A 25,681-nucleotide genomic window follows, 5' to 3' on the forward strand; every position below is an offset into this window, starting at 1 on the left:
AGTCCTGGGACAGGGGCAACAAAAAACTGAAAGTAACTCGCACTAAAAAGAAACAACTGGAAGAACAGCTAATTAGGTTATTTGGCAAAAAGGACAGTAGCAAAGTTAAATGTAAAATAATATGTATTTTTCTCAGATTTAAAAGTGCATGAGGTTTTTTTTTTTTTTTCCCGTTTCCTGTTTACACTGTCTTTGTTGAAAGTGCACATGATGAAGCTGAACTGAGAAACCAGATGCTAATTATACCTGCTTCTGTTAATGAGGCAAACACAAACAGCACTTCTGAATGCATTATCATTATCACTGTTTCAGCAGCATGCCCTAATGCAGCCACACAGTGGTTTCTCAAATATTGTTTATCACTTGATGCTCTTGTTGTACACTTACCAGCCAATTTACCAGTTACATCTGGCTAGTAATGGGTTGAATCCCCTTGTGACTTCAGAGCTGACTTAATTCTTCATAGCATATATTCAGAAAGGAGCTGGAAACGTTCTTCTGAGATTTTGCTCCATACTGACATGACAGGATCACACAGTTGCTGCAGATTTGTTAGCTGCTCATCTAAGATGAGACTCTTTTGTTCTACCCCCTCCAACAGGTGCTCTACTGGATTGGGATCTTTTGACTGTGAAGGAGTACAGATAACTCATTTTCATGTTCAGTAAACTAATTTCAGATGATTTGAACTTTGTGACATGACATGTTGTCCTGCTGCAAACAGCCATTAGAAGATGGGCACTGTGGGGTCATAAAAGAATGAACATGGTCACAAACAATACTCAGGCAAGCTGTAGTATTTAAACAATGTCCAAGGGGTCCAAAGTGTGCCAAGAAAATATCCTACACCACTGAAGCACTGATGCAAGGCAGGATGGATTTATGTTTCATGTTGTTTATGCTAAATTCTCCTAACATTTAGTTGTCTCTGCAGAAATTCAAAACAAAAACTTCAGACCAGGCAACAATTTTACAATCTTCTCTTGTCCAGTTTTGGTGAGCCTTAGTGAACTGTAGCCTCAATTACCTGTTCTTAGCTGACAGGGGTGGTACCAGGTGTGATTTTCTACTGCTGTGTACAGGCAGAAGACCACACCTGGTGATGCAGAGATGCTCTTCTGCATACCTTGGTTGGAACAACTGGCTCTTTCAACCATTGTTGCTTCCTCAAAGCAGTCTGGCCATTATCCTCTGACATCAACAAGGCATTTTCACCCAGAGAACTGCTGGTCACTGGATATTTTCTCTTTTTTGAAACCACTCTCTGTAAACCCTTGAGATGTTTGTGTGGGCAAACCCCAGTAGATAAGCAGTTTCTGAAATACTGCACTAAAGAAATTGCACACACATAATTATGCAAAAAACATTAAAAAGTAATGTGGTGCCAGCAAAAAGACGTCTTGTTCAAAGTCACTTAAATTACTTTTATTATGGTGAATATGAATTACATTCTTAGAAAGATATGATATTTAATCTCGATTTTTTTTTCTTTCTTTTTCTCTTTTGAAATTTTATCTTCAATCGCAATTCCATAATTTATTATTATTATTGTTATTTATGTATTTTACCATTGTGGGGCAGTAGGAGAGACTGTGGGCTTAGGGGCAAAGCTGAATAGTTTGTCACTACAAACAACATTATGGGCAGTAAAACCGTGCATGCAAAATGTTCTGATAGTACAGTACAAGAGTGAAGTGCAGCATTGAGATGATCACTAAGAATAAAAGATGAAAAAACGATGCACTGACTCCAGATCAGCTTTTTTTGTAAGTTTTTTTTTAATCAAACTGCGACTGTGCAGCTTGCTTTAGTCGCGCGCTGATGACGACACGCGCAGAGGCGGTGCGGGTTTGCCACGTCGGTCTCTGTGCAACGCATTTACACTGTTGCTCTTCCAGCCCAGGGCTAACTTTTTGAGGCGTTTAGTGCTCTCCCCCCGAGAAAAGGCGACCCCCCCAGTGTCGCCCTCGCCGCTGTAGCCCGTCGCCACAGGAGCTCAGTCCAGGGAATTGAAGCTGAAAGGCGGAGAAATGCTCGGTACTGCCCGGACTCGCCGCACAACTGACTGATGCATCCTCGTCCAGCTCAGCCGCCCGCATGTTGTCGATGTTTTGTGAGTAACGACGGCTTTTACACAGCTTTCAAACTGTCCACGTTTGCCACCGAGCTAAAAGCTATTGTGTGTGTCCGTTTTTAGCGCTCTTTTTAAAGTGCGCTCCCAAGTTTCCGCAGTCTTAAAAAAATGACAACGCCGCCTGATGTCATGATCCAGACGAGCAGCTTTCAGTGCACGTCTTAGCAAGTCTAACACCCCCCCTTAACCACCCCCAAGAAGAACAAAAAAATAAAAACCCAAAACACCGTCTCTCAAAATGTTCTGCAGAGTGCAACAAAAGCATTTCACAATTATAAGGAGTCGCGCTTAAAGTAAGAAACACGTTGCACTTCCACAAAATTGCTAAACACCATCCTGCAATCCCTTCATTGTAGTTCATTTCTGTACGCCTCAGTTCCCGTTTTCACTTTTGGCTTCTTTTTTTCCGAGTTGTCATCTTCCGTCCCTGCGCTCTGTTTGAGTCGCGTGTGCGTGAGTTAACGTCGGTTTCCTGTTTGTACAGTCAGCTCCAGTGCTCGATATTGATGCCGCACAGTGGCCTGTGAGCAAGCTGTTTTATCTTTTCCATCATGTTTCACAAGCTCCATCAGCATAAAGGAAATGTTGGTATACATAGAGGCTGCTGCTTATCTGGCTCTGGTTTATGTTTCGTTTAGAAGTCTGTCACTGGTTGATGAGAAAAAGCGGGTCTACGTTCTTGGTGTGTGTGTGTGTTTTAAGTCACTGGGTAATCATAAGAATCTATATAATGAGAGTGACAAGGATTTGAGTTGTAGCTACACTTCCTGGGGGTTTGTATGTTCTGTTGTTTGCAGCCCTGCAACAAGCAAACAAGAGAATAATGGGGAAAAAGTCTCAAGTGTCTCTTTTTATTGTAGGGTATCATTATTTTAGTTTTTAGTATGCGTTTCATATTTTACAGTATATCTATAATGGTGAGTGAACAGGCTCACACATATACCCAGCCTGTTTTCTACTCATAAATGCCACCATACCTTTGACAGAAGAAGGAAAACCAAAACGCTGAAACCCTCAGAATCATATGTATGCTCTCACTGGCCGCTTCATTAGGAACACCTGTACAACTTCTTGTCGACAGAAATATCTAATCACTCAGATATTTAATCAAAAAATCTAAGCAGTCAGTCACAGGGTCGTAACTCTGTGCATTTAGTTGTGTAGATATGATCGAGACGACCTGCTGAAGTTCAAACCATCAGAATGAGGAACAAAGGTGATGATGAAAGTAGCATGGTTGTGCCAGACAGCAATGGAGAAACTGCTAATCTACTGGGATTTTCCCTCATAACCATCTCTATGGTTTACAGAAAATGGTCAGAAGAATAGAAACTTTCTAGTGAGTGGCAGTTTTCTTGTGAAAGATGCCAAGAGTGGAGAATGGCCAAACTGCTTTGAGCTGATAGGAAGGCAACAGTAACTTAAAACAACAGCTTGCTCCAACCAAGATGTGCAGAAGAGCATCTCTGAACACCTCCAACCTTGAAGCAGATGGGCTATGGTGGCAGAATACCACACTAGGTGCTGTTTCTGTCAGCTAAAAACAGGAAACTGATGTGTAATGGTGTGTAGGGTATTTGCTTGCTGTACTTCGGGCCTTTTAGAACCAGCTGAGTATTGTTGCTGAACTTGTGTATGCCTTTATGATCACAGTTTGGCCATCTTCTGATCACATTGAGTTCACTGTGCACAAATGATCTCCACAGTCTCCAAATCTCAGTCCAGTCGAGCATTGTTGGAACGTAGCAGAAAGGAAGATTTGCATTACGGATGTTCAGCAGACAAATCTGCAGCAGCTATGTGATGCTGTCATGTCAAATCTGAATAGGGTCTCCAGCACCTTGTTCAATCTGTGCCACGAAGAATTATGTCAGTTGTGAAGACAAAGGAGTGTCCAACCCAGTGCTAGTAAGGTGTACCTAATAAAGTGACTAGTAATCACGAGATAAAACAGCAGCAAATTCTTAAAAATCTGGAACTGACTACAAATTATTTCAATTATTGAGCTGTTAAAAGTGTCTTACATTGAATTCCCCCTTTTCTTTTATATAATATACATGATTTTATTGCACTTATTGCACTTTACTACATATAAATTGCTACTGTTGGTTAGTGTGAACGTCTCCATTAAGAATAGGTGAGTCTGAAAAGTATTTGTAACACAGGACACTTTTGCACAGTTTTTATGCATCCGGTCTGTAAAAACCTGTCATCGTTTCAACTCTAAACTCCCATAGTTTGATATTTTCAGACGTCCGACTGAACTAAATTTACTTTATTCAACTGGCTGCTGTCCAAAAACGTGTACATGTAGAGCTGTGCGATATGACCAAAATCTCATATCCCGATATAAGAATTCTATCGTCCCGATAACGATATAAATCACAAAAATGTAACATTTTCTGTAAATTTTGTGAATCTCAGCTCGACTTGCGTGAAGTGTTTCCAGCTGTGCGTCCTTTACCCGGAGTCGAGTGTTTTAACCGATGCATGAAGCTATACATTTTTAGACATAAGTTGTAATGCCGCCGTTTTCTTTGTATTTATTACACGGCGTGCTGCGGGTTGCCTGTTCTAACGTTTGAGTCTAAGGTTTATTTTTTAGCACCTGGCGGCTCTTTTTTACTTCTCATCCGTAAATAATCTGCTCTTTCACGTGATTCAGTTTATTTTGAAAAGTCTCAACAGGATCTCGAGCTTTATTGTGAAAGGTTTATGTGGAACATAAACAAGCGGACACGCGAAGGTGTTACTGTAGCTGTTGCTAACGACAACGCATAAAAACAGGCGCTTGTCCGTCAGTAGTGTGGTTATATTACATATAAGAGAAAGAGAGAAATTAATATAGCCACTACAGTGACCATCAGAACGATGAAAAAATATTGCCGTAAACAGTTTATTTTGCGACACCACGAAACAAACGACAGCGTAAAATGAAACGATAGATGTTTTTATATCGTCATCCGATATGTATCGTTATATCGAACAGCCCAAGAGTTGCTATTAGAATCGTTTAGCTCGACCTCCAGCTCAGATAAAGACCCAATGTCCGATTAACACAATCAGTGTTAAAACCATGAAATAAAATGATCAGATTTTTAAAAATTGTCTCATTGCATCAGTATTTTTTGAGCAAGCACAGAAAGGTTAGAATAATTAATTTACAATGAAAATAAAGCACATTTGAGAAATCAAAGTTATTGTGTTTACCTGACCAGTAAGCTCAGCAATGCACTGATTTAAAAAACAACAACAAAAAAATCCCTCACTTATACTTGTTAATCATCCAGTCACCTAATTGCTAGTTAAACAGAAGAGTATTCAAATATTTATTTAATATTTATAAAAATGAACCAGTTACAACTCTTTGTATGTGACCTGTTTACTGTTTTAATTGTGCCATAAACTGAATATCTGTAAGATTACTATTCTTTGGTTGACATGACTTCAGAGATCTTGGAGATTTGTGGAAAACAATTGCGAAATTGTTTTTAAAACACACACACTCGTGCACACGCACGTGAAAAAAAAAAAAAAATCAGACAAACAAAACAAAAAGTGACTCTTGCGTGCTCCCACTTCAGATTTTAATCCTTTAAATATGGAACCGTTTAAACTTTAAATTTAAAAAAAGCTGTGTATCTGTGGACTTCTATTTTATAAATGTGTGCTGCAGAGGATCAGCTAGCTGACCTATTACCACAGCTCATTGGGCACCTTGATAGAAAAAGCTCAGGTGTAATGAGTAACAGTCTGTGAATTAGGCCAGATATGAGTAAGCACGGGGACATTTGTTTGTGTTCTCTAAAGGAGCAGAGAGCAGGTTTTGTCTGGCAGGTTGTCATTTTCTGTGTATATCAGTCTCACTAAACACGTTTGCACACACCCTCAGAGGTGTGTTAGCATTTGAATTCTTTGGCATGAAGACACTTAAAAATCCCTCTGTAAATGCCTGTGGGCCTTTGTTTCCCAAAATCAGCGTAAGCATGCCCAACTGCTTACGTTCAGGTTTTCTTGTCTGTGCAGTCGGAGAGCAGTGACGGGTCTTTTTGCCTTGCTTAACAGGGAGTTTGACAGGAGAGTGTAGCCTCTGAAAAGATAAAGGGGGTCTCTGTGTCTATTTCTATAGCCGCTTTTACATAGACTGGAGATGAAATGGGCAGCATCTCAAAACTCGAATCGAGAAGTCTTCTAAAGTTTTTTTTGTTTTTTCCCACATCCTACACAAAGCATGTAAGTAGAACATGCAGGAGGACACTTGCTGTGGATTCACAGGACTTTTACTTGCTCTGTCCTCACATGGATGATCAGTGGGACCTCACACAGACTTTGCACTAGTTAAACTCCCTTTGAAGGCTTATCCAGCTGAGTAAGACATTTCCATTTTCACTACTAGGTAGTGCCGACAAGAGTTGCAGACTGCAGAGCATGTGTGCTGTTTTCTGTGCAGATGACTCTGTATGTGTGTATATTAGTATATTAGGCAAACCAAGGTTAAAGCAATTCAGCAGCCCTACTATAAGTCTTAACCTCTGTTTGACTTTTTTTTTATCATTCAATAAAAAAATTGTGAGCTCATTTGAGTGGCTGTAGTTTGTGGTGGAACTTTCACTGTGTTGTAATCGAAAGTGTGTCAGATAATTTATCTGTTCCATTTCTGTCATTGACATAAGGTTGTGAGTTAAAAGAGCAGCTAGAAACTATCCTCACAACATTCCAAAGAAATTCCGCTTATTGTAGAAAAGATGGTTCAGAGGACCTGTAAGTGTTTTATATGTGAATGAAGACAACCTTGTTTATTATCCCTCTTAGGCTTTAACAGATTATTTCAAGTATAGTTCAAATATGATTGACATTACATAGTAATGTGCTAGTTGTATCAAACACAGCAGCTTTGACAAGCTTGTAAACTCTTGTTGATGTTGCCTTTCATTCTGAAAACAGTTACATACAATTAAAATGATTTAACAAAAAAAATGACAAAGCTCCGTTCTCGCCGAGTAGAGGGCTTTGGGTTTTTGTCAGTTCAGTTTGAATGGGGTGCTGTGGGTTTTTCATAATCTGTCTTGTCTTATGAAACGTTGTCTTCTCTTTTGGTTCGGTTCACAGTGGCCTGGCAGTACATGGTGGCTCACTGAGGAGGAAGGGGGAAGTCCCAGTGGCTTTTGGTTGGTGGGCTCTGCCCTTGGTTGCCACAGTAATAGGCGACCATGCCAGGAGGTCGCAGGGGTCCCAGCAGACAGCAGCTAAGTCGCTCCGCTCTGCCGTCCCTGCAGACTCTGGTCGGAGGAAACGTCGGGAATGGTACAGGCCTCAGGAACAGGTATGCACACAGAGAGCCTCTCAGTGCTGTCAAGATGCAGTAATAAAGAGGTTTTGATTCATTAATGTATTTAAAGCAGGAATGGACTGATTGAGAAATTCTGAGCCAATTCACAATATAGAACTTTTTTTTTTCTTGTATTATGTCAACTTTCTGTGTGAGGTGAAAGTCAGAAATCTTGATGATGCATGATTCATGTGTCATCAAGATTTCTGAATCATTTTCATCTAAATGAGACATTTATTATGAATCATCACACTGTCTTTTAAGCTGTGATGCACATGAACATGCTTCTTTACAAGGCCACTAAAGAATAATTTTGAAGGTCAAATTTAGATTCAGAAATTCACTGCAACTGTTATTTTTGTACATTTGCTATTATTGTGCTTTGAGCAAAACATTTGTTGTAATGTAGACAAACCAACGATCAACTTAAAGGATCTTGGATTGTTGCCCCCCGACTAGGGATGGGTATTGATAAGATTTTCACGATTCTGATTCCATTTTTGATTCTGTTTAACAATTCGATTCTTTATTGATTCTCTTATTGATTCTTTTTAAAAAAGGAGAACACTAAGGTCGATTAGCTTAGAACCTTGTTTTATATCTTCTCTTTGAACAAGATAGAAATTTAGGAGTAACATGGCCTTACAAACCCAACAGTGAGATCTTAAGAGATCCACAGCCTACGGCTCTTCAATGGGGTGTCACAGGGTCCCCGGGGAAAAAAATTGTAAATGTAAAATAATAAAATAAATATTCTTCTGTAGCAATAACAAAGTATAACATAAATTATTCTGTAGCAATTACACAAGAATATCCAGTAATGTCCCTGCCTACAATTAAACACATTCACTTACCGAAAATCGGGGCATCTGCTGTGGCAAATGGGTGCAAGCCTTTGACCACAAACTTAGGCACTGCTCGGTGACATTCGTCTATCCTGGCCTTAAAGGAGACGCTACCGGTAGACTGCAGCGAGAACTGCCAGCATCTGAGCCAGACTCTGTCTGTCTCTCTCATCATGGTCACCTAAATGCACAGTAATGGCAGGTTTTGTAATAAGGCAGATCGCGCTAACATAATATGCACTGTTAGTTGATTATTTACCTGCCGCATTAACGGGAGAGGACGTGCAAACGTTACCGCTGCTGCTGGGTTGAGATTCACGAGTCTGGAGCGGAATTAAAAACACGACATTCATTTAAGGTCATCGTGTGTTTTGTGAGCAAATGCTTTTGCATGTTCGTAGTGTTTCCTGCCTTAAATGAAATATCTGCTTTGCAAGTATTGCAAGTTGCCCTGTTGTCATCCATTCTCGTAAAGTATAATCAAACTTTTAAGCGTTTGAGCCGCTTAGGCGCCATGTTTCCTGCCAGGTAAATGACGCTCTGCAATGTGGTGACGTCATTCGGGGCGACTGGAATCAATAAGGGAATCGTTTGCAAAAATGGCAAACAATTCCAAGGAATTGAAACAGTGGGAACCGGTTCTCAACAAGAACCGGTTTTCGATACCCATCCCTACCCCCGACTAGTTGGTGATCACAAGGAGGTTACAAGGAAAGGAAAAAAAGCAACCACTTGTTGCCAGGGTGTTGTAGACTAGTCTCCACATCCCACTTTATTTGCATACACACCTTGCAGTAGGTGTCACATTTTTAAACACACACCCAGATGTGTTTGAGTATTTATATTTCTCTCTCTCTCTCTCTCCCTGTGTTGCGTGCTTTCTTTTTTCTCTTTTTCCCTCCAGGAGCAGTAACACGCTGGGTCTATCTGCTCCACCCATCTCAGCCCTCATTACTCCGGAGCCGGTGCGTCACTCGAGGATCCCCGAGCTGCCATTGGACAGCAGTCTGCTGTTTGAGTTCCTGCTTTTTCTCTATTTGCTGGTGGCCTTGTTTGTCCAGTACATAAACATCTACAGGACAGTGTGGTGGTACCCATACAGCCACCCTGCTGCCTCTACCTCGCTCGTAAGAACACTTAACACACTCTTTTCCCACCAGTTCCCTCAGTAGTCCTAAAAAAAGGTCATCATTTCAGTTTTCTGTTATCACAGTTTTAAAACTGTAAATAAAACTGCATCAATATGTTGCTGTCTTTCCACAACTCATAACATACCACTTTCTTATTAAGAGGTTTAATCTAATAAGCAACAATTTCTCTGTGGAGAAAAAAAAACCCCTATCTTTTTATCTTCCCACAACAGAACTTTCATTTAATGGACTACCACCTGGCTATCTTCATCACAGTAATGCTGGCCAGGAGGCTCGTTTGGACAATTGTTTCTGAGGTAAACACAGATTCTATCTCTGTAAGCAGTCAGCAAGCACACTGTAGGGACCTGATCCCTCATGATGTCAGTGTTGCTGCCGTGCTCTCTCTCATAACGGCGTGTTGTTCTGCTTCTGTCTCGCACAGGTGTCTCAGTGCAGCGGGGGGTCTCTGCTGCGCTACGTGCTTCTAATCGCAGCTCGACTCAGCCTGCTGACCCTGTGCGGCTGGGTGCTGTGCTGGACGCTGGTCAACCTCTACAAGGAAAACTCTGTTCTTAACCTCCTCTTCCTGGGATATCCGTGAGTGTTTGGTCCACTTCACTCTCTAAAGGCCAGTCTACCACTGAATAATTTGTCTCAAAGCTAAGTATTTCTAAGTGTTTTGAATTATCTGGAGTGAAGCAGTCAAAGTCTGCTATCAGAGGCGCAATGCATGCAAATTGTAAAAAATGGGGATAATTTTTATATTTGGAATAAGAGTCAGTTGCTTTATAAGAAATAACAGAAACTGGGCTGTGCAGCTCCTGAATGAAGTATTGTAAATATATGTGCACAGGTTGTGTGGTGATCTGATAAGCGCTTTATCTGAAGTGCTTCCCACAAATGGTTGCCACAACTGTCAAATGAACATCTGTCAGCAGGACTTAAATTGTCTTTTTTTTTCCTGCTTGCTGTGGCATCAAATTCTAAAAGACATTTTTCTGATGGGACTGTGTAAAAGTAAAAACCTTGCTCACATACACGGTTTATGGCTGCAGCAGTGGGAAAAAATCCTAAATATTGAAAAAGGAATAATTTAGCTACTACACATTTTCTAGCCATTAACCAGAAATGGTGCAGATAGCTTTAAGTTCATGTAGACATTGTATTTACCATCTCAATTTTCATTCCATCCTCATCTGAAGGTAAAAAATGCTTTTGTGTCGTTTATTTATTTTTCATCCCCAGATTCGGTGTTTATGTCCCACTCTGCTGTTTCCATCAAGAGGGAGGGAAAAGCCAGGCGGCACCAGCCGACTGCGATTACACAGCTGACCACCAGCAGACCGACCTAACAGAAACCCCCTTCTTCCGACCACGCGACTTCCTCTTCCTGTTACGAGAGAACCTCAGAGAGCAGTTTTCCAGCCCCCCACACATGCCCACACACACCTGCCCGCCACCCACACACTCTCACACACCAGAGCTGATTCGAGCAGAGGTGGAGGAGCTGAAGAGCGACTTCAACCGGCGAATCAAGGAAGTGCTTTTCAACTCGCTCTTCAGCGCTTACTACGTAGCCTTTCTGCCCCTCTGCTTTGTTGAGGTGGGTGTTTCACTTGCGTCTCTTTCTCTGTCATAAATTCCCGACCTTTCGTGTTGCGTAGGGTTGCTTCTGGTTTCTTACTCGTTCTTCTTACTCCTACAGAGCACCCAGTACTATGACATGCGCTGGTCATGTGAGCATCTCATCATGGTGTGGATCAATGCATTCGTGATGCTGATGAGCCAGCTGCTGCCCCCCAGTTACTGCGACCTGCTTCATCGCTCGGCGGCTCACCTCGGCCGCTGGCAGAAGCTGGAGCACGGCTCATACAGTAACGCACCTCAACACATGTGAGTGGCCCAGTGTGCGCACACCTAGGTGTACTTAGAGAAGTTTAGAAATGTCTATTTAATAGGTTATGTATAACTGTGGTGTTAATGTTTTGCAGGTGGTCAGAAAGCACCATTTGGCCTCAGGGGGTGTTAGTACGACATAGTCGAAGTCTGTATAAGGCGGTCGGTCCCTATAATGTGGCTCTCCCCTCTGATGTTTCTCATGCAAGATTTTATGTGAGTACCTGTGAATTTCCTATATTAACTACACTGATGTTCACCATTTTTCAGATTATCTGTAGTTTTGGTCCTTATTCCCTTCTGGTCTCTAATAAAATGTTTTTCAAATGTGTTCAGAAATGAGGAAAAAACAAACAAAAAACATCAGCTCTGGTGGAACTGCCTTCCTTATTATGTAGTCACTGCTCTGTGCTGTTCAGCAGTGTCCCTCTTGCAGCAGTATTTGATTACTTGCAAGCATTACAAGAGTACTAGCTTATCGCCACTGAAGGCAGGTTTAGGTACAGACACACCCAAGCCTTTTCATGATCCCTGGGAAACCTCCTCCCTCCTACTGAGGCGTTTGATTATGAAAATTCAGTTGCAGAGTGTCACCAAGAGGTGGCGCTTTCCTCACAAAAACTTTGACTTGTGTTGATTTCTTGTACAAAACTTCATGTTATAGATCAAAGAGAAGATCTGAAATTGGTTCAACTCTAATTTTTCAGTTATTGTTTGCTTGGTGATTATTTTTTGCAGACTTCTGTTTGATCTGTGATTATGATCAACATTCAGCAGGTTAGTCTAGTGTTAACTCAGTCAATGTCTTTTAGGAGAAACATAACTGGTGTGTATAACGTTTTCAGCTCCAGTGAATTCAAGCACTTTATTTACATGTTGCCAAGGTAAATTACCGTATTGGAGCTATTTTCTGTGTATTTGTGTGAGCATGAACTGACCTTAATTCTGATCAGCTGATTGGGAAATAAGAGAAAGGACGGGTCACAGTACTCATAAACTAAGCACAACCTCATGCTGCCTTTATTGAAACGGGACATTAGAGCTTTACCAATTAAAATGAGATTTTCCTACTTGTTTCTGCCGAGTGGACGAAATTAGATTTGTGTTTGTTTTTGCTGTTGAAACCAACATTTTCTCCTGAGGAGATGCCGTGTTCTCACAATTGTCCTGAATTTAAGAGCGATATTCTAGAAACTGTTTGTTTAATACAGTAGACCTGAATAAATTATAATGACAAACTCTTTTAGTCAATCCATCAGGTAGAAATTACTTGTGCCACATTTTAAGTTGCACAAAACAAACAAACAATAGAGACGGTATTACATGTATTTTTATTTTTTGGGGTTTTAACAGACTTTTGCACTTAGTTGAAAAAAAAGATCATTAACACAAAATACTGGATTCAAGGACAAAACAGGACGGGAAAACCGGAAAGCAGCAATCTCTCCTCTTTAAAGTCGTCCCACTGTTCCAGAAAATACAAATCACTGCTTTAGAGAAAATTATAAGATGGTATATAAGAGGCCCATATAGCATGTTGGGATCATAGTATGAATCAGGGGTCTGCAACCTTTAACACCCAAAGAGCCATTTGGACCCAATTTCCACGCGAAAGAAAACACTGCTTTGTGTGAACAACTAAAGCGTGTTGCTTATGAAATCCATGAAGTGCTACAGAGAAAATTATATCTTATTTATGTAATTAACACATTTTGAACTTTTACAGAAATATAACAAAAGGAAAACTGAACTAAAATGATCAATGTAGCAAAGAAAAACTGTTGTGAGCCACCACCCTTATATATAAGGGTGGTGGCTCACAACAGATATATTGCCTTTGGGCTTTTTGAGGCTTGACCTGACTTTTAAAAAATAATTACCGAGCCCTGGTATGAATGTTTGGGCTGGGGTTTGAAAATCAAGCTGTTTGAATGGTTTGGACAGAAGGGTCCACAGTAACACTAATGATGGTTTGGGCTCTTACCTGTCAGCAAAAACAAGATTTGGCATCACTGCTGCGTCCATCATGTAGCTCTTCACTGAGTCTGCACCCCAGATGTTTAGAACAGAGCTCCACGTGGCCCATTTCTAAACACAAACTACTGCAACAAGTGAATAAAGTGAGTAAAGTACGAGTTTCCTCAGAGGCTAATGCACCGTGTTCAGACTGCCGGTACAGAAGCGCTGATGTCTGGCACTTCTCACTCATTGATAGAGTTGAGCTAGCATCTTTACTTTTCGCTGACTCTGAAGCCGAGCTTCAAAAAATCATCAGCCTGTGGTCAAGCACAGCGGCAAAATTTGTGTGGCTGCTCAACCACAGATATTGTCTTTAAACAGATATTGGAGAAGAAAAACATGCAGTAAGATCTTTAATGGGATTCCCTGAAACAGCTGGATTCACACAGCGGTGAAGTGATTAGGAAGGCCTGTTGCGCCCAACATTTCTGAGTATTTATTTACCGCTGCCCCCTCTGAGTGCCCTGGCTGTCTCCCACAGTCCACAGCAGGTCAAGTTGTCTGCCACCCTAACCTGCTAAGTGTCCATACATGTGTACTCTATTCAGTCTTTTTTTTTTTTTTTTTTTTTTTTTTTGGCTTTCCCACCCCACAAAGCTATAGCCAATCCTGGACACTTTGACAGAAACCCACACTCTCTCACATTCACATGAGCAGCCAGTTTAAATTGTCTTTAAACTGTCTTTGGAGTGTGGGAGGAAACCTGTGCAGGCACGGTGTTAACAGGGGAACTCCAACCAGAAAGGCTCCAGCCCATCAGCAGGTTTCCAGAACTTTCTTGCTGTGAGGCAGCAGCGCTAACCACTGCACATATTGAATTTTTTATTTTATTTTATTTTTAAATCTATGACACACTGTCATTTTCCCCCCCCCGTTCTTTGTGTCTGTTTGGCTTCCAGTTCCTGTTCCACAAGCCGCTGCGGATCTTGAACCTGCTGATCTGGATCGAGTCCAGCGTGGTTTTGTACCAGTTATACTCTCTGCTGCGCTCTGAGCGCTGGAACCACACATTGTCTCTGGGCCTTATTCTCTTCTGCAACTACTATGTCCTCTTCAAACTACTCCGAGACCGCATCGTGCTGGGCAAAGCCTATTCCTACCCTCTGTCCTCCAACAGTTTGGGGCTCAAGTCGCAGTAAAGACTACACGGCGAGACCTCTCCTACAAACTCTGGACGCGGAGGCGAGACGGATGGAGGCCTGATGGAAGTGGAAGGCACTTGGAGATTAAGGGACAGACTGTGAACTCATAATTGTGTTTTGATACGGTTCAATTTTTAATGCAGTGTTTATATATAGACCTATTTAAAAGAATATTTTTATTTTGTATACTATTTCGAGTTACACCGGGCATTACGACGCTCATGTCATTAGCATGTTGTGTTATGTTGTTGCTAGGTGACAGGGAAGTCAGGGAATGCCAGGAAGTGACTTTTCACCAAAGATATTTTAAGTGCAGGCGGCCAATGATGGCACAGACTTTGCCTTTGACAGTCGGTTAAAACAGGCGTTCGATTCAGAGCAGAGGGAGGTTTCATGCTTGGGTCCTGATTGTCCTTTATTCTGCTTCAGTCTTAAATCTGGAACCAGTCGTTTTTGGGGGCATCAGCACGATTTCTTCATTTCAGTATTGGTGCACCTCTTCGTCTCTAAAAGGAATCATTTGAGATTTTTGGGAAATGTGCTTATTGTCTTTTGATCAAAGTTAGACACTCAATCTGTTAACATTAGCAAATGCAAGAAAAATAGCTAGTCTGACAAATGATTACCGTACCTTTTCATACCTGGGAGTCAAATCCTGCTGTTCTGCTACAAGTCTCTGCCGTCACAAAGATGCACATTAGTAGACTGCTTGTGTTTTGTCCTTCCCCCTTTTGTTTTTATTTACTTGGGGATTGGCCATTTTTCATGATTTGGGTTAAATGTCCCTTTGCAAAGTTAGCTCTCTAAAGAAAAGCAACACTTAAAGGTTCCCAGTGTGTTTAAATTTAAATACCAAGGGCTGCTGTACAGGCGTCCGTGTTAGATATATCACTGTTTCCACTGCTGCAACCTCTGTAGTGACCCTAAAGGACATCTTTTTGTTTATATCTCTGAGATGGCTTTGACATAATGGCAGAATCTGATTCCCTGTGAGTGAAACTTTTTTTAAAAATATTTATTTATTTAATTGAAACAAAAGTCAAAGGGTAAAAATAAATCTGTCCAGTCGGTACATGTGAAACATGTTCATATTAATGAGCTTTAGGGGTCGTTGTAGGTAATTTTAGTGATTTTTGGTTTGTACAGGATTGGCTGTTCCACTGTATAAATACTTAAACCTACGTTAAAAAGTCAGCTGAAGCTACGATCGAGGCAAGAGTGTGATATGAATCTTATTATCGAAATGTAAAAGGATGAGAACATTTCCTGAGAGTAAGTATTCCTTTAAGCAAAGTCTCAGTCTGTTATTTTTTACTCAAAGTCCAATAAACTGTTCATGCAAACTGACTCGAGAGCAGTCTGGAAGAAAAACAAAGTTGGTACTCCAATCCGCGGCCTCCGCAGACAATGCCGTGTTCTTCTCATTCAGCTTCTAACCATGTTTTCACAGTTAGTATCTGCTTGCTTCGTATCACTGGCTAACTGGAGGGTGGAGTAACAGCACCAGTCTCGAAACAACCTCACAAGCGTCAGACAGAAAATCTTTTGTCTGGCTTCCTTAAACTCACTGCGCACTCATGAAAGTCCAAGTGCAGTACTTAAAGAGAGAAAGGCTGCTGCTGTGAGAGGGTGATGCCTGAGCACACTTTCACACACTGAAATCTGGCTACAATACACCATGTTACTTAATGTTCATCCAGTCACTTGAATGTTTCAAGTATGATGGGATATAGGACTGTATCACATCAGGTCTGTGTCTGTTGTGGACTGGAACATCCTTCATCATCACCCTTGACCCACTGCAAATAAGTCACTGTCACCATGCTCTCATTTAGGTTTGAATGCAGAGGGTGTTTAATAGTGACACTTCAGTGGGGACTGAATGTGTAATCACAGGGTGTGGAAAGACAGCCACCTCAATGCCACTTCATGTATTCTCAGTTACCGGAACAGGTTGCCTTGCCATTGTTGTTGCCTTTCTGTGTAGCTACACTTTGCGATCATCACCTTACCCGTCAGTAGTTTTGCCTTTATGTTCCTCCACCTCTCCATCACCAGCGTCACTCTGCAGCCAGTGCGTAACTTCAGGCAGTATTAAACTTTAGTTTGACAAAGTGGATTTTTTTTCACATTGCTACCATCTGCTTTCAGGTTGAGTGTTAAATAGTTGAGGAAACTACCTTTGAGATGAACCAGTGTACATGTGGAGCACACATGTTTGACAGATCCTCTAATTCACATGTCATACATGTTCTAGTTTGTCTGCAAACGTCTCCCCTTTCTTTGGTGCTTATACTTTGTGGTCACTTTACACTTGAATGTAGCAAAGTCTTGCAGCTGAATTGTGCTGTTGATGTGAATCGGTATTTTGTTTTTTTCTTTCTCCGTGCTGTTGCCTTCAGTTGAGCGCCATTGCTGAAATGAGTTTTGAATGGCTCTCATCTTTTAATTTGCCCAGGATAATTCTGAAATGACACAATTTAACTCTGTAACTCCCGCTTCTGTGGAGAGTCTGCTTTGAATAAAAGCTGAAGAATTGAGATATGAATAGATTCTAAATTTATTACTGCTCTACCCTCTCGATTTTAGTCAAGTTGTTGCTCATTTACTTCAAATAGTTTTAAAAAAACATGACATATCCACGTTTCCACATTCAGAGTCAATGTTGAACCCGTTGAGTATGTCAGTGCTGGAGAAGTCAAAGGAGCTGGTCCTCATATTTCGGCTTTTTACAGTGTTCAGGTTCCCCACAGCATTTCTGATTTTTTTTTTTTTTTTTTTTTTTTTTTGAAATTGGAAATAAAAACAACTTGTCAAACCAACGTTGTGTTTGTTTTAATGTGTCTTGTGAGTGGACTGGGAAAAAATAGAAGACACTTGCCTTATTTCAAAGCATATATTTCATTAAATCTGCCAGTTTTCTGGTTTCTTTAGAAACGTCACAAATAAGTAAAAAGTGCTTATGTAGGCCTAAACTAACTTGGGTTGCCATCATGTTCATGTGGACACCTGCAGTGTTCTTATGTGGCCAGCAGATGGCGCTTGGCAATAAGAAACAACACTCCACAAACTGCTTCATTTACCAAGTAATCTGCAGACTTGCAAAAGTCCTGAAATATCAACCTCTGCAAAATGCTTCCACCCCGCCTCCCACTGTAAATAAAGCATGCTATGCTTGTAGATAACTACTGTTTCCACTGAGAGGTTTGGAAGGAAACAGTTGGCAACTTTGGTAGCTGACTTGTACATTCGTTCACAAATATAAATTTCAGTAGAGAAAACAGTGCAATCTTTAGTATTAGCTCAGTTTAAATGCTGCAGTGTCTAGATAAACAGTTTCTCTGGTCCCACCCCATCAGTCCATGTTTCAGATTAAATGAGTCCAAATAAAACTTGGTTATCCTGATAAATGTTCTAAAAGGGAGAAAAAGACTTTCTTGATATCTTAGAAATGTGAGTGATGATCAAAAACTAAGCAAAGGCACAAATTAAAGTGGCCCATTTGTCATGTCATTACTGGATCGGAGTCTCGTCTGCGTGTAGATATTGGCATATTTATGTTAACATATCAGTGCTGCGGGCAGTGGGGTTGAAAAGTGTGGCTCCTGTTATGCCAAAAGGATTTGTGGCTGTGGTTTTACATCCCTTGTGTGGTCCTCATGTTTTTGCTTTTACCCCTCCCTACAGTCCATGAAGTTTCCTTTTATCCAGTAGCAGATCTGAGCATATTTCAGAGGCGTGATTCTCACCGCTACATTAAATTCCTGGGACGCACCTTGTCGCTCCACCCACTGATGCCCGGAAAACACACCTATCACCTTCCGCTCCCAGCGTCGGCGCCGACCATCCCACATCCGCGCGTAGACTCCCGAGCCGCTAGCCCCGGGTTGAGCGTCGCAGTGCTGGTACAACAGGTCTGAAGTCTCCTCGCCGGCACGACAGAACCGATACACCAGCTGTCCTGGCCGGTCGTTATCGAATCCTGAGAAGTGGACTCGGCGACCAGGCAGTCCCTGAGCGGGGGGGCTGACTCCCAGCTTCATGTGGCGCCGTTTGTGGGGTTTCTTGAGTTCAAGCAAAGCATAGTCATAGTCCATTCCTATGTCATTAGCATTCCCTTTTATCCAGCCTTTGGGAACGTGGGTGCGCTTGGCTCTGATCCACTGGAACTTCATTATGTCACTGGTAGGTGGTGCGTAGGGACTCGGACCTCCTTCAACATGGTTGGTGAAGTTGGAGAGAAGGTGGAAGGAAGACTGTTGTGTGTCTCGTTGCTTAGGTTTTAAAAAGCCAACTCGGAGCCTCTGAGCTCCTTTCACATAGTTTTTACCATCGTGAACACAATGAGCAGCTGTGAGAACATGACGGTCTCCCACCAGTGTACCAGAACACCCAGTGGACAGTTTGACAGCCACTGAGAATGGATATTTAAGCAAGAAGTCCTGCCCAGCAATACTAAATCGCCCATCGTGGCCAAAGATCTGGCGCTTTCTTCTAACATGTGACCTCTCAGCCTTGCCTGAGGACCCAGTTAAGTAGGCTGGGCTGGTGTTAGAGTTGGGGTTGTAGCCATAGATCCTAATGGCAGTCTCAGTGAGCTGACCATTAGAGTGGAGAGTCTCATATGCCAGGAGACTCCGCAGGTCCCAGTAGCTTGGATGAGGGGCCTTCTTGTGGCATTCGGGGTCACAGGTTGAGGTGACATCCAAGCGGGCCTGAGACAGAAAATGAGGGGCCGGTCGAGCCTCCGTGTGCTGGGGGATGACCACAGGGATACGCTGGAGGACCCACTGAGGGTGAGAGGAGGAGGAGGATGATGAGGAAAACGGGAAAACAGGTAGAAGAAAAAGGAGAACAAGGAGGCCGGTCAACCTGCGGATAAGAGGCAGGAAAGGTGAGTGAACAGCAGCACTGAAAAGATAAAATTCATCATATCGTGACCGGACGTTTGGACCCCTCAGCAAACATAACTAAAAACAACATCTAGAATGCATTTCAGATTACATCACTACAGCCGGGAGAGTTTCTTTTTTTTCAACTTGAAGAATTTTTAACTCCACTGAAATCTGGCAGCCACAATCTTCCACTTAAAAAAATGCAGCCGATACCATGAACAAGGGCAAAGATCAGGCTGTACTATGCTCGGATGGAAAATTCCTAAAGTGGCCTGAGGGATTGGCTTAAGCCTGCCAGAGTGGTGGAATAACATTGTTACTGCACTAAATACAGGCTCTGTTGCTTGTAAATAGGTTAGGGTGACAAAAGCCTCAATTTTGTATTTTAAATACGCTCAGACCTTTCTCTGCCCTCTGTCAGATCAACTACTTGATACACTGCTGTCAGGAACGGTGATAGAAAAAAAAAAAATCCATATCTGCCTCTTGGATTAAAAAAAAAAAATTTTTTAACTCATAAAATCAGAAGGCTAAATATCTATTTTCAGCACTGGTTTTCTAATTGCCGGCGGTAATTCTTCTTCTTTACAGGTTTATTTCGTTATTTTACAACCTCGCCCTATGGAGATTTTTCACGGTTCACACCCAGCCCCCCTACCCTCCTATAAACTGGGTGAAACCTGCCATAGATGTGGCTTACCGGGGGAGCTCCGCCCGGGAGCGAGGCATTGTCAGGAGTCTCTGCAGGTGAGCTGTTGGCTGAACACCGACAGAGGGACAAAACCCCTCAAACCAGAGCAGACAGCGCCCTCGATGGAAGCTGTGAAGCGGTGAAGAACTCCTGCTGCGAAAGCAAACCAGCTCTTCTCTCAGCTCTTCTCTCAGCTCTTCACTCAGGAACTGCAGACCTCAGCTGCTGAGCCGTGAATCCAAAAAGGAGTCGACAGCGGACGCGTTGAATCATTGCGCGCTGCTGCTGCTGCTGCTGCAGGAGGAGGGGCAGGTCTCCTGCCTGCCTGTCTGGAGTCAAGCAGTCACATCCGATGCGGATGGAGTGTAACCACCCGGTCACGTGACTTTTTCTATCACAGGTGCGGGTTACCGTTACGAACTTTCTGCTGCGCGTAAAATCAAATCCAAAAAAAGCGTGTGTGCTGTATTTTTGTATCACACGTCGTTTCTGCAGCTGGATTCAGTATAATCAATAGCTCGATTTTATTATTTAGAATTTCTGGCAGCGATGATCAAACAGAGAAAAAGACAGACAGTCTGTGACACAATGACATTTTCATGAAACACGCACGTGCTCCCAAAGAGTATAACGTGGATTTTCACCCTTTAAAACAAGATGCAAAGAATGAGCAATTAAAATGTTTCTGATCAATAATTGCTTATGAGGAAAACTATCTGGCAAATAAGTGCAATGCTGTTGAAATGATAAAGATCTCAAAATGCAAACTGCTGCTGAAGATGGTCTGCTAAAGAGACTGTAGAGTTTTGCCTACTTCAGCAGGTGTGCAGTTGAGATCACCTCAAGAGTTTGAACTTTAATCACACTAAAGATTTTTTCTTTATTACACATTTTATTAAAAATGAATCTAACTATCTATTCCCCTCATTCACTTATATTATTTTGTTTTTGGTGTTGAGACCATCTGTCTTACAACATCTATCGTGGTGCCTACAAAGTAATGTCTGATATCCAAATGTAAAGTCATGTGCGTGGTTGCAATTCTATCACATCGGTAAAATCTGGCCACAGGCAAACTGACTACACTTAGGTTTATAATTTGTTGAACAAAGACACCATTTCTTTTTTTAGTTTTGACGCAGACGTTGATTCAAAGTACTGAATTTAGAGCTTTTCGCTGTCATTTTAAATTTGAGATCCAAAGTGATGAGTGAGGCCAAAATAAATCTGTAAGATAGCAGAAACTTTAGGAGTGGCTGGATCAACAATCTGGTGCATTGTTAAAAAGAAGGAATGCACTGACAAGCTCAGCAACAACAAAAATGCCTGAAAAGACACAGAAGACATCTGAAGTGCATAATGATAGAATTACTTCCTTGGCTAAGAAAAACAACTTCAAAACATCTAACAAAGCCAAGAGCACTCTGTGGGAGGAAGGTGTGATTGTGAAGATCAAGAGATGCCTTTATGAATGGAAATGTGCAAAACCATTTAGCGTTTACCAGAAAGCGTCTAAAAGAGCCAGCACAGTTCTGGAAATGAAAAATAAACTTCCCCACAGATGAAACCAAGATGAAACTATCACATTACCTGTCAAACATGTGGAGGCAATTTCACGGCTGCCAGTGGATGTGAGTCAGTGGTTAATGATGATGTGGCCGCTGCTACAACCAGCACATTGAATTGTGTGATGTTGTTTAATCTCTGCTCTGATTCAGCCACATGATGAAAACCTGATCACAGTGAAAATGGATAATGAACCAAAATATACCACAAAAGCAACCCAAGAGTTTCTTAAGGCAAAGAAATTATATTCTTCTGTTATTGACTGAAAATTACTTTCATCCAACTATCAAAACCCCCCATATTTTAAATGATCTTACATTACCTCATTAATTGAACCTCTAAAAAAGTATAAATGTATAAAAATGGCTTTCATTTTTAAACACTTAATGCAAAAGTTTTGTTAAATCTCTTAAAATCAAAACTGAAAGTCTGCATATTCAGTAAAAACACATTGATTGTTTGGTTTAAAAGCAATCTGGGTGATGTACAGGGGCAAAACTACTCCCCCAAAAAAGCAATTACACAAACTTATCCACTTTGTAGAAGAAGTAGAACTTATATTTGTGCTAATACTCATCAAATACTACTAATGAAAACCTTAAAATTGGCCCACCTGAACCAAGTCGCTTGTCATAAAGAGACAGAGAGACGGAAAACTTGCAGAGAGGATTATGACAGAGGAAACTGAAGAGTGTATGTTTGTTGAGATACTGAGATACTGCGCATACCTCAACAGACTCACACAAACACTGACCCACATCCATTGTTTAGCTAGGTCAACACGGCCAGATTCCTTCTCCTCTCTTCTTTCCTGTATCAAACTCAAGTACATCCACAAACACTTGTCAAAAGCCTCATTAGATAACTATGTAACACGCATACATCAGTGTTTTGCCTAAACAAACTCTCAGATATGTTGAACTGCGGTGATCAATCTCGTGACTCTTGGCAACAGCCAGCTTCGGGGAAAGGTGTTTATTTCACAATAAAAGTTGTGTTTCACATCTTGCAGCTGTGATTTTTTTATTCTTTTTTCTCTGTGAAAAACTGACATTTGCTGTATGTTTATAAACCTCCGTCCATTGTCACTGATGACTCAGAGGAATGAATCTAGTGGGAAGAAACTGCTCCTAATGCAAATGTTGGAAGCCTGCTTGATATTTAAACCACCCATGCTGAATGTGCAAGCTGTTAGTACATGTTATGACTTCATTTGGAGTGAGAGCCACCAGAAAGACTTGGAGAAAGAAAGAACATAACTAGAGGGTAAATGGTGGGATTAGTGCTTCTCTAACCAACCTCCACCCATCCCTGTCTGTTGTGCAGAGCCTTCACTTTGTAATTAAAATCAGTCAAAACACATCTGTGTTAGTCATGAGAGTGAGGTTAGTTTCTGTTTCTGGAGAACAACAAAAAAAGACCTCAGAACCTCACCTTTTATGTTCCATATAAACTCATCCTGTTTTTCTTCTTCATCATCTTCTTCCTCTTGGTCTGAATTAGGAGGTTTATAATGAAAAGTAAAGAAGGCAGATTGTATTGAAGCCTGTGGTAAAAAAAAAAAAAAGCTGCTCACTTGATCTATGACCTCAATAAACACTTTTCCCATGAGTTTATGTTTCAAGTCAACAGTTTCAGGGCTTATTGAATACAGAATGTCTTTGATTTGCAAACTGTGTCTGAATGAGTGAGAATAAAGCAGGTTATGCTTTGAGGGTTTACCTTATACCACGTGCTACCATATGCTCAGCTGTTGACTGTAGTTGTGTGTTTGCTTTGCAGTTTGTGTTCACTTCTTACCCAATGCAAGAAAAGAAAGAAAATGCTGAGCCATTGTTGAAGATATCCTGCAGCTGATTAAAGCGCATCACCTTTGCCAAGAAACAGGGTGTACTGGCTGTCTCATCATAAAACTTCTCTGAGTAACAATAACCGCGCCCATCCAGCAACACAAATTTGCGAAGAAAAGGCACACACATACAGACGAGGCAACAAGTTCAAGGGGAAAAATCCAAAAAGGGGTCTTAGAAAGGCTGTTGGGCAACTATGTGGTATTAGACCAGCTTCAGAGGGTGTTGGCATCAATCTTCCAACTCTCTGAAACTCTAAAAACAGCATTCCTCCTTTGGTGATGAAAGCACGGTCTAACACACCCGTGCAAACCTCCCCTGTAGGAGTTTCAGTCGTCTGAAATCTGGTGACTGTGGCATAGAATCACATTATCATACCGTTCACTTGACTCATAGTTCACTATGGATGTGGATTCTTCTCATTAAGACAGAAAAGGCTATCACTCCAGACCAGATCCAGGCCAAGCCAGGGAAATGCATTACAGACACACAGAATCCCCTCACTGTATGGATCAAGGGTTCAGGTTTTTCATTTTGGTTTCTCACCCTGCTGTACGTCTCTTTCCCTCTCTCCGTCTCTCTGTGGAACACTGTCTGGAACAGCGGGGTCTCATCCTCCTCCCACTTACCTCTAATCAGCTCCATAGCCTTTCTAGGCTCGGCTTGTTTCTCACACTTTCACATGAATGCAAGACTACATTTTCAAAACTGTGCAAATCCACATTAAACGACTTGAAATAAGGAGCACGGGAGCTGAATTCAATTTGGCAAAATGTATGAATTCCGTCTCCAGGATGACAGAAAGGGACACCTCTTTTTTTTAAAAAAACCCCCAAAAAAACTAATGCAAGGTTGCTAATAAAGTTTCTGTTTGTTTTGAATGGTTATGAAAGTGCCCGTTTGTTTGGCTGTGCCTGCTGTTGTCAAGGAAACGAACATTCCCCAGAGTACTGTTCATATTAATTGTTTTATTCCTCCCACTGTCCTCCTCTCGCTTCTGACAGACACAATCAAGCAAGTGTGGACAGACTCGCAAGTCTGAATTCTGTCCCTTCATGTCCTCATGTCTCTTTCTGTTTACTCTGTACGCTCTTTGTATTTTCCCGTCTCCGAGCCTCTCGAGTTTGAATAATCTCTCCCTTCCTGGACCTCTTCTCTCACTCGTCCCTCGTGGCCACGGAACAGCTGTTTGGCAAAATGAGATCAGAACCACAGAGGTTCTTTGAGAAATTATTCACTGTGAAATCTTGGGGTGAGTTTAAGACATGTAAAACTCAAGGCAAAGCCAAAAAGGAGATAATGTGACTGTTGGCAAGAAGATTTGAAACATAATTTATAATTCCTTCTTATAAAAGATGATAAAAACTGGCGTGCTCAGCTGCAGCTAATAGACAGCTCCATTGTTCACACCAAGTGCATTCCAGTTATTTTCTGATGAAGACTTCTAATTTCCTGCTTGGAGTCTTTGCTTTCAGAAAAACCACAATTATTGTGTTTGAAAAGCAGTGCCAATAGAGCAACTTTATTCCTAAAGTGGTCTCAGCCTGCTGGCCCTGAAATCATGGTGAACATTCCACATACTGAAAGCAAACTATATAAAATAGGGAACTCGCTCTCATGCACTATAATGTCGACACTGGGAAATCAACTGTGTAGACACAGCTGGGTTGATGGGATCCTGCCTGTAAGTTATTTAAAGGGGCCCTATATCCCCTTTTCTTGGACATTGCAATAATAGTTTTATATGTTTCCCAGTCACAGTCTTACTTGCTGTATACTGAGCTTTAGTGCAGCTCCCCAGTTCATCCATTCCAGTTCCTGTCCCACTCGCTTTAAGCCAGCTTTCTTCTGATTGGTTACCCCTCACAAACAAAAGCTTTCCACAGTACAGAGTGGGGAGCTGCTGTGTTCCTAAGGTGACAAAATTAAGGATATATGCTCTCAGTGACATCACATAGAGCCAATAATAGGGAAAAAAAGCAGTTGGAAAATATTGCTCATCGTGATCACTGGTTCATATATAATCATGATGCATCCACCACTGTAACAGGACATATATGAGAAAAAGTAAGGACGAGCATAATAGGTTAAGTTAAAAATTAAATTTGTTCATACAACACGGTAATGAAGTGATACTATAATGGAAAAGTGGTGGTGCTATTATTTCTCACTTCAAAACAT

General features: G+C 41.5%; 2 protein-coding genes across 2 annotated transcripts; one reads left to right on the forward strand and one right to left on the reverse strand.

Moving 5' to 3' along the window:
• Window positions 1-1,804: 1,804 nt before the first annotated feature.
• On the forward strand, window positions 1,805-17,285 carry tmem39a (transmembrane protein 39A). The gene is made up of 9 exons (XM_085156673.1): window positions 1,805-2,113; window positions 7,244-7,457; window positions 9,213-9,435; window positions 9,672-9,755; window positions 9,884-10,038; window positions 10,687-11,044; window positions 11,147-11,334; window positions 11,433-11,553; window positions 14,256-17,285. The coding sequence occupies exons 2-9, from the start codon at window positions 7,345-7,347 to the stop codon at window positions 14,493-14,495; spliced, it is 1,482 nt and encodes a 493-aa protein (XP_085012799.1). The 5' UTR covers window positions 1,805-2,113; window positions 7,244-7,344; the 3' UTR covers window positions 14,496-17,285.
• Window positions 14,256-24,248, reverse strand: LOC146525448 (serine protease 23-like). The gene is made up of 2 exons (XM_085156685.1): window positions 20,094-24,248; window positions 14,256-19,370 (listed from the first exon to the last, which is right to left on the reverse strand). Exons 1-2 carry the CDS (start codon window positions 20,120-20,122, stop codon window positions 18,170-18,172), a joined length of 1,230 nt encoding a protein of 409 aa, XP_085012811.1. The 5' UTR covers window positions 20,123-24,248; the 3' UTR covers window positions 14,256-18,169.
• Between the last annotated feature and the right edge of the window lie 1,433 nt (window positions 24,249-25,681).

This window comes from Neolamprologus multifasciatus, chromosome 1 (genome assembly GCF_963576455.1).
Source record: "Neolamprologus multifasciatus chromosome 1, fNeoMul1.2, whole genome shotgun sequence".
Classification (NCBI taxonomy): domain Eukaryota; kingdom Metazoa; phylum Chordata; class Actinopteri; order Cichliformes; family Cichlidae; genus Neolamprologus; species Neolamprologus multifasciatus.

Bases quoted from the DNA above. Each gene is read 5' to 3' on its own strand.
- tmem39a (XM_085156673.1), top strand. From the start codon at position 7,345: ATGCCAGGAGGTCGCAGGGGTCCCAGCAGACAGCAGCTAAGTCGCTCC. The intron at 10,039-10,686 runs GTGAGTGTTTGG...TTTCATCCCCAG, and splicing joins CTCCTCTTCCTGGGATATCC to ATTCGGTGTTTATGTCCCAC. The intron at 11,335-11,432 runs GTGAGTGGCCCA...AATGTTTTGCAG, and splicing joins AGTAACGCACCTCAACACAT to GTGGTCAGAAAGCACCATTT.
- LOC146525448 (XM_085156685.1), bottom strand. From the start codon at position 20,122: ATGCCTCGCTCCCGGGCGGAGCTCCCCCG. The intron at 19,371-20,093 runs GTAAGCCACATC...TCTTATCCGCAG, and splicing joins TCCCGGGCGGAGCTCCCCCG to GTTGACCGGCCTCCTTGTTC.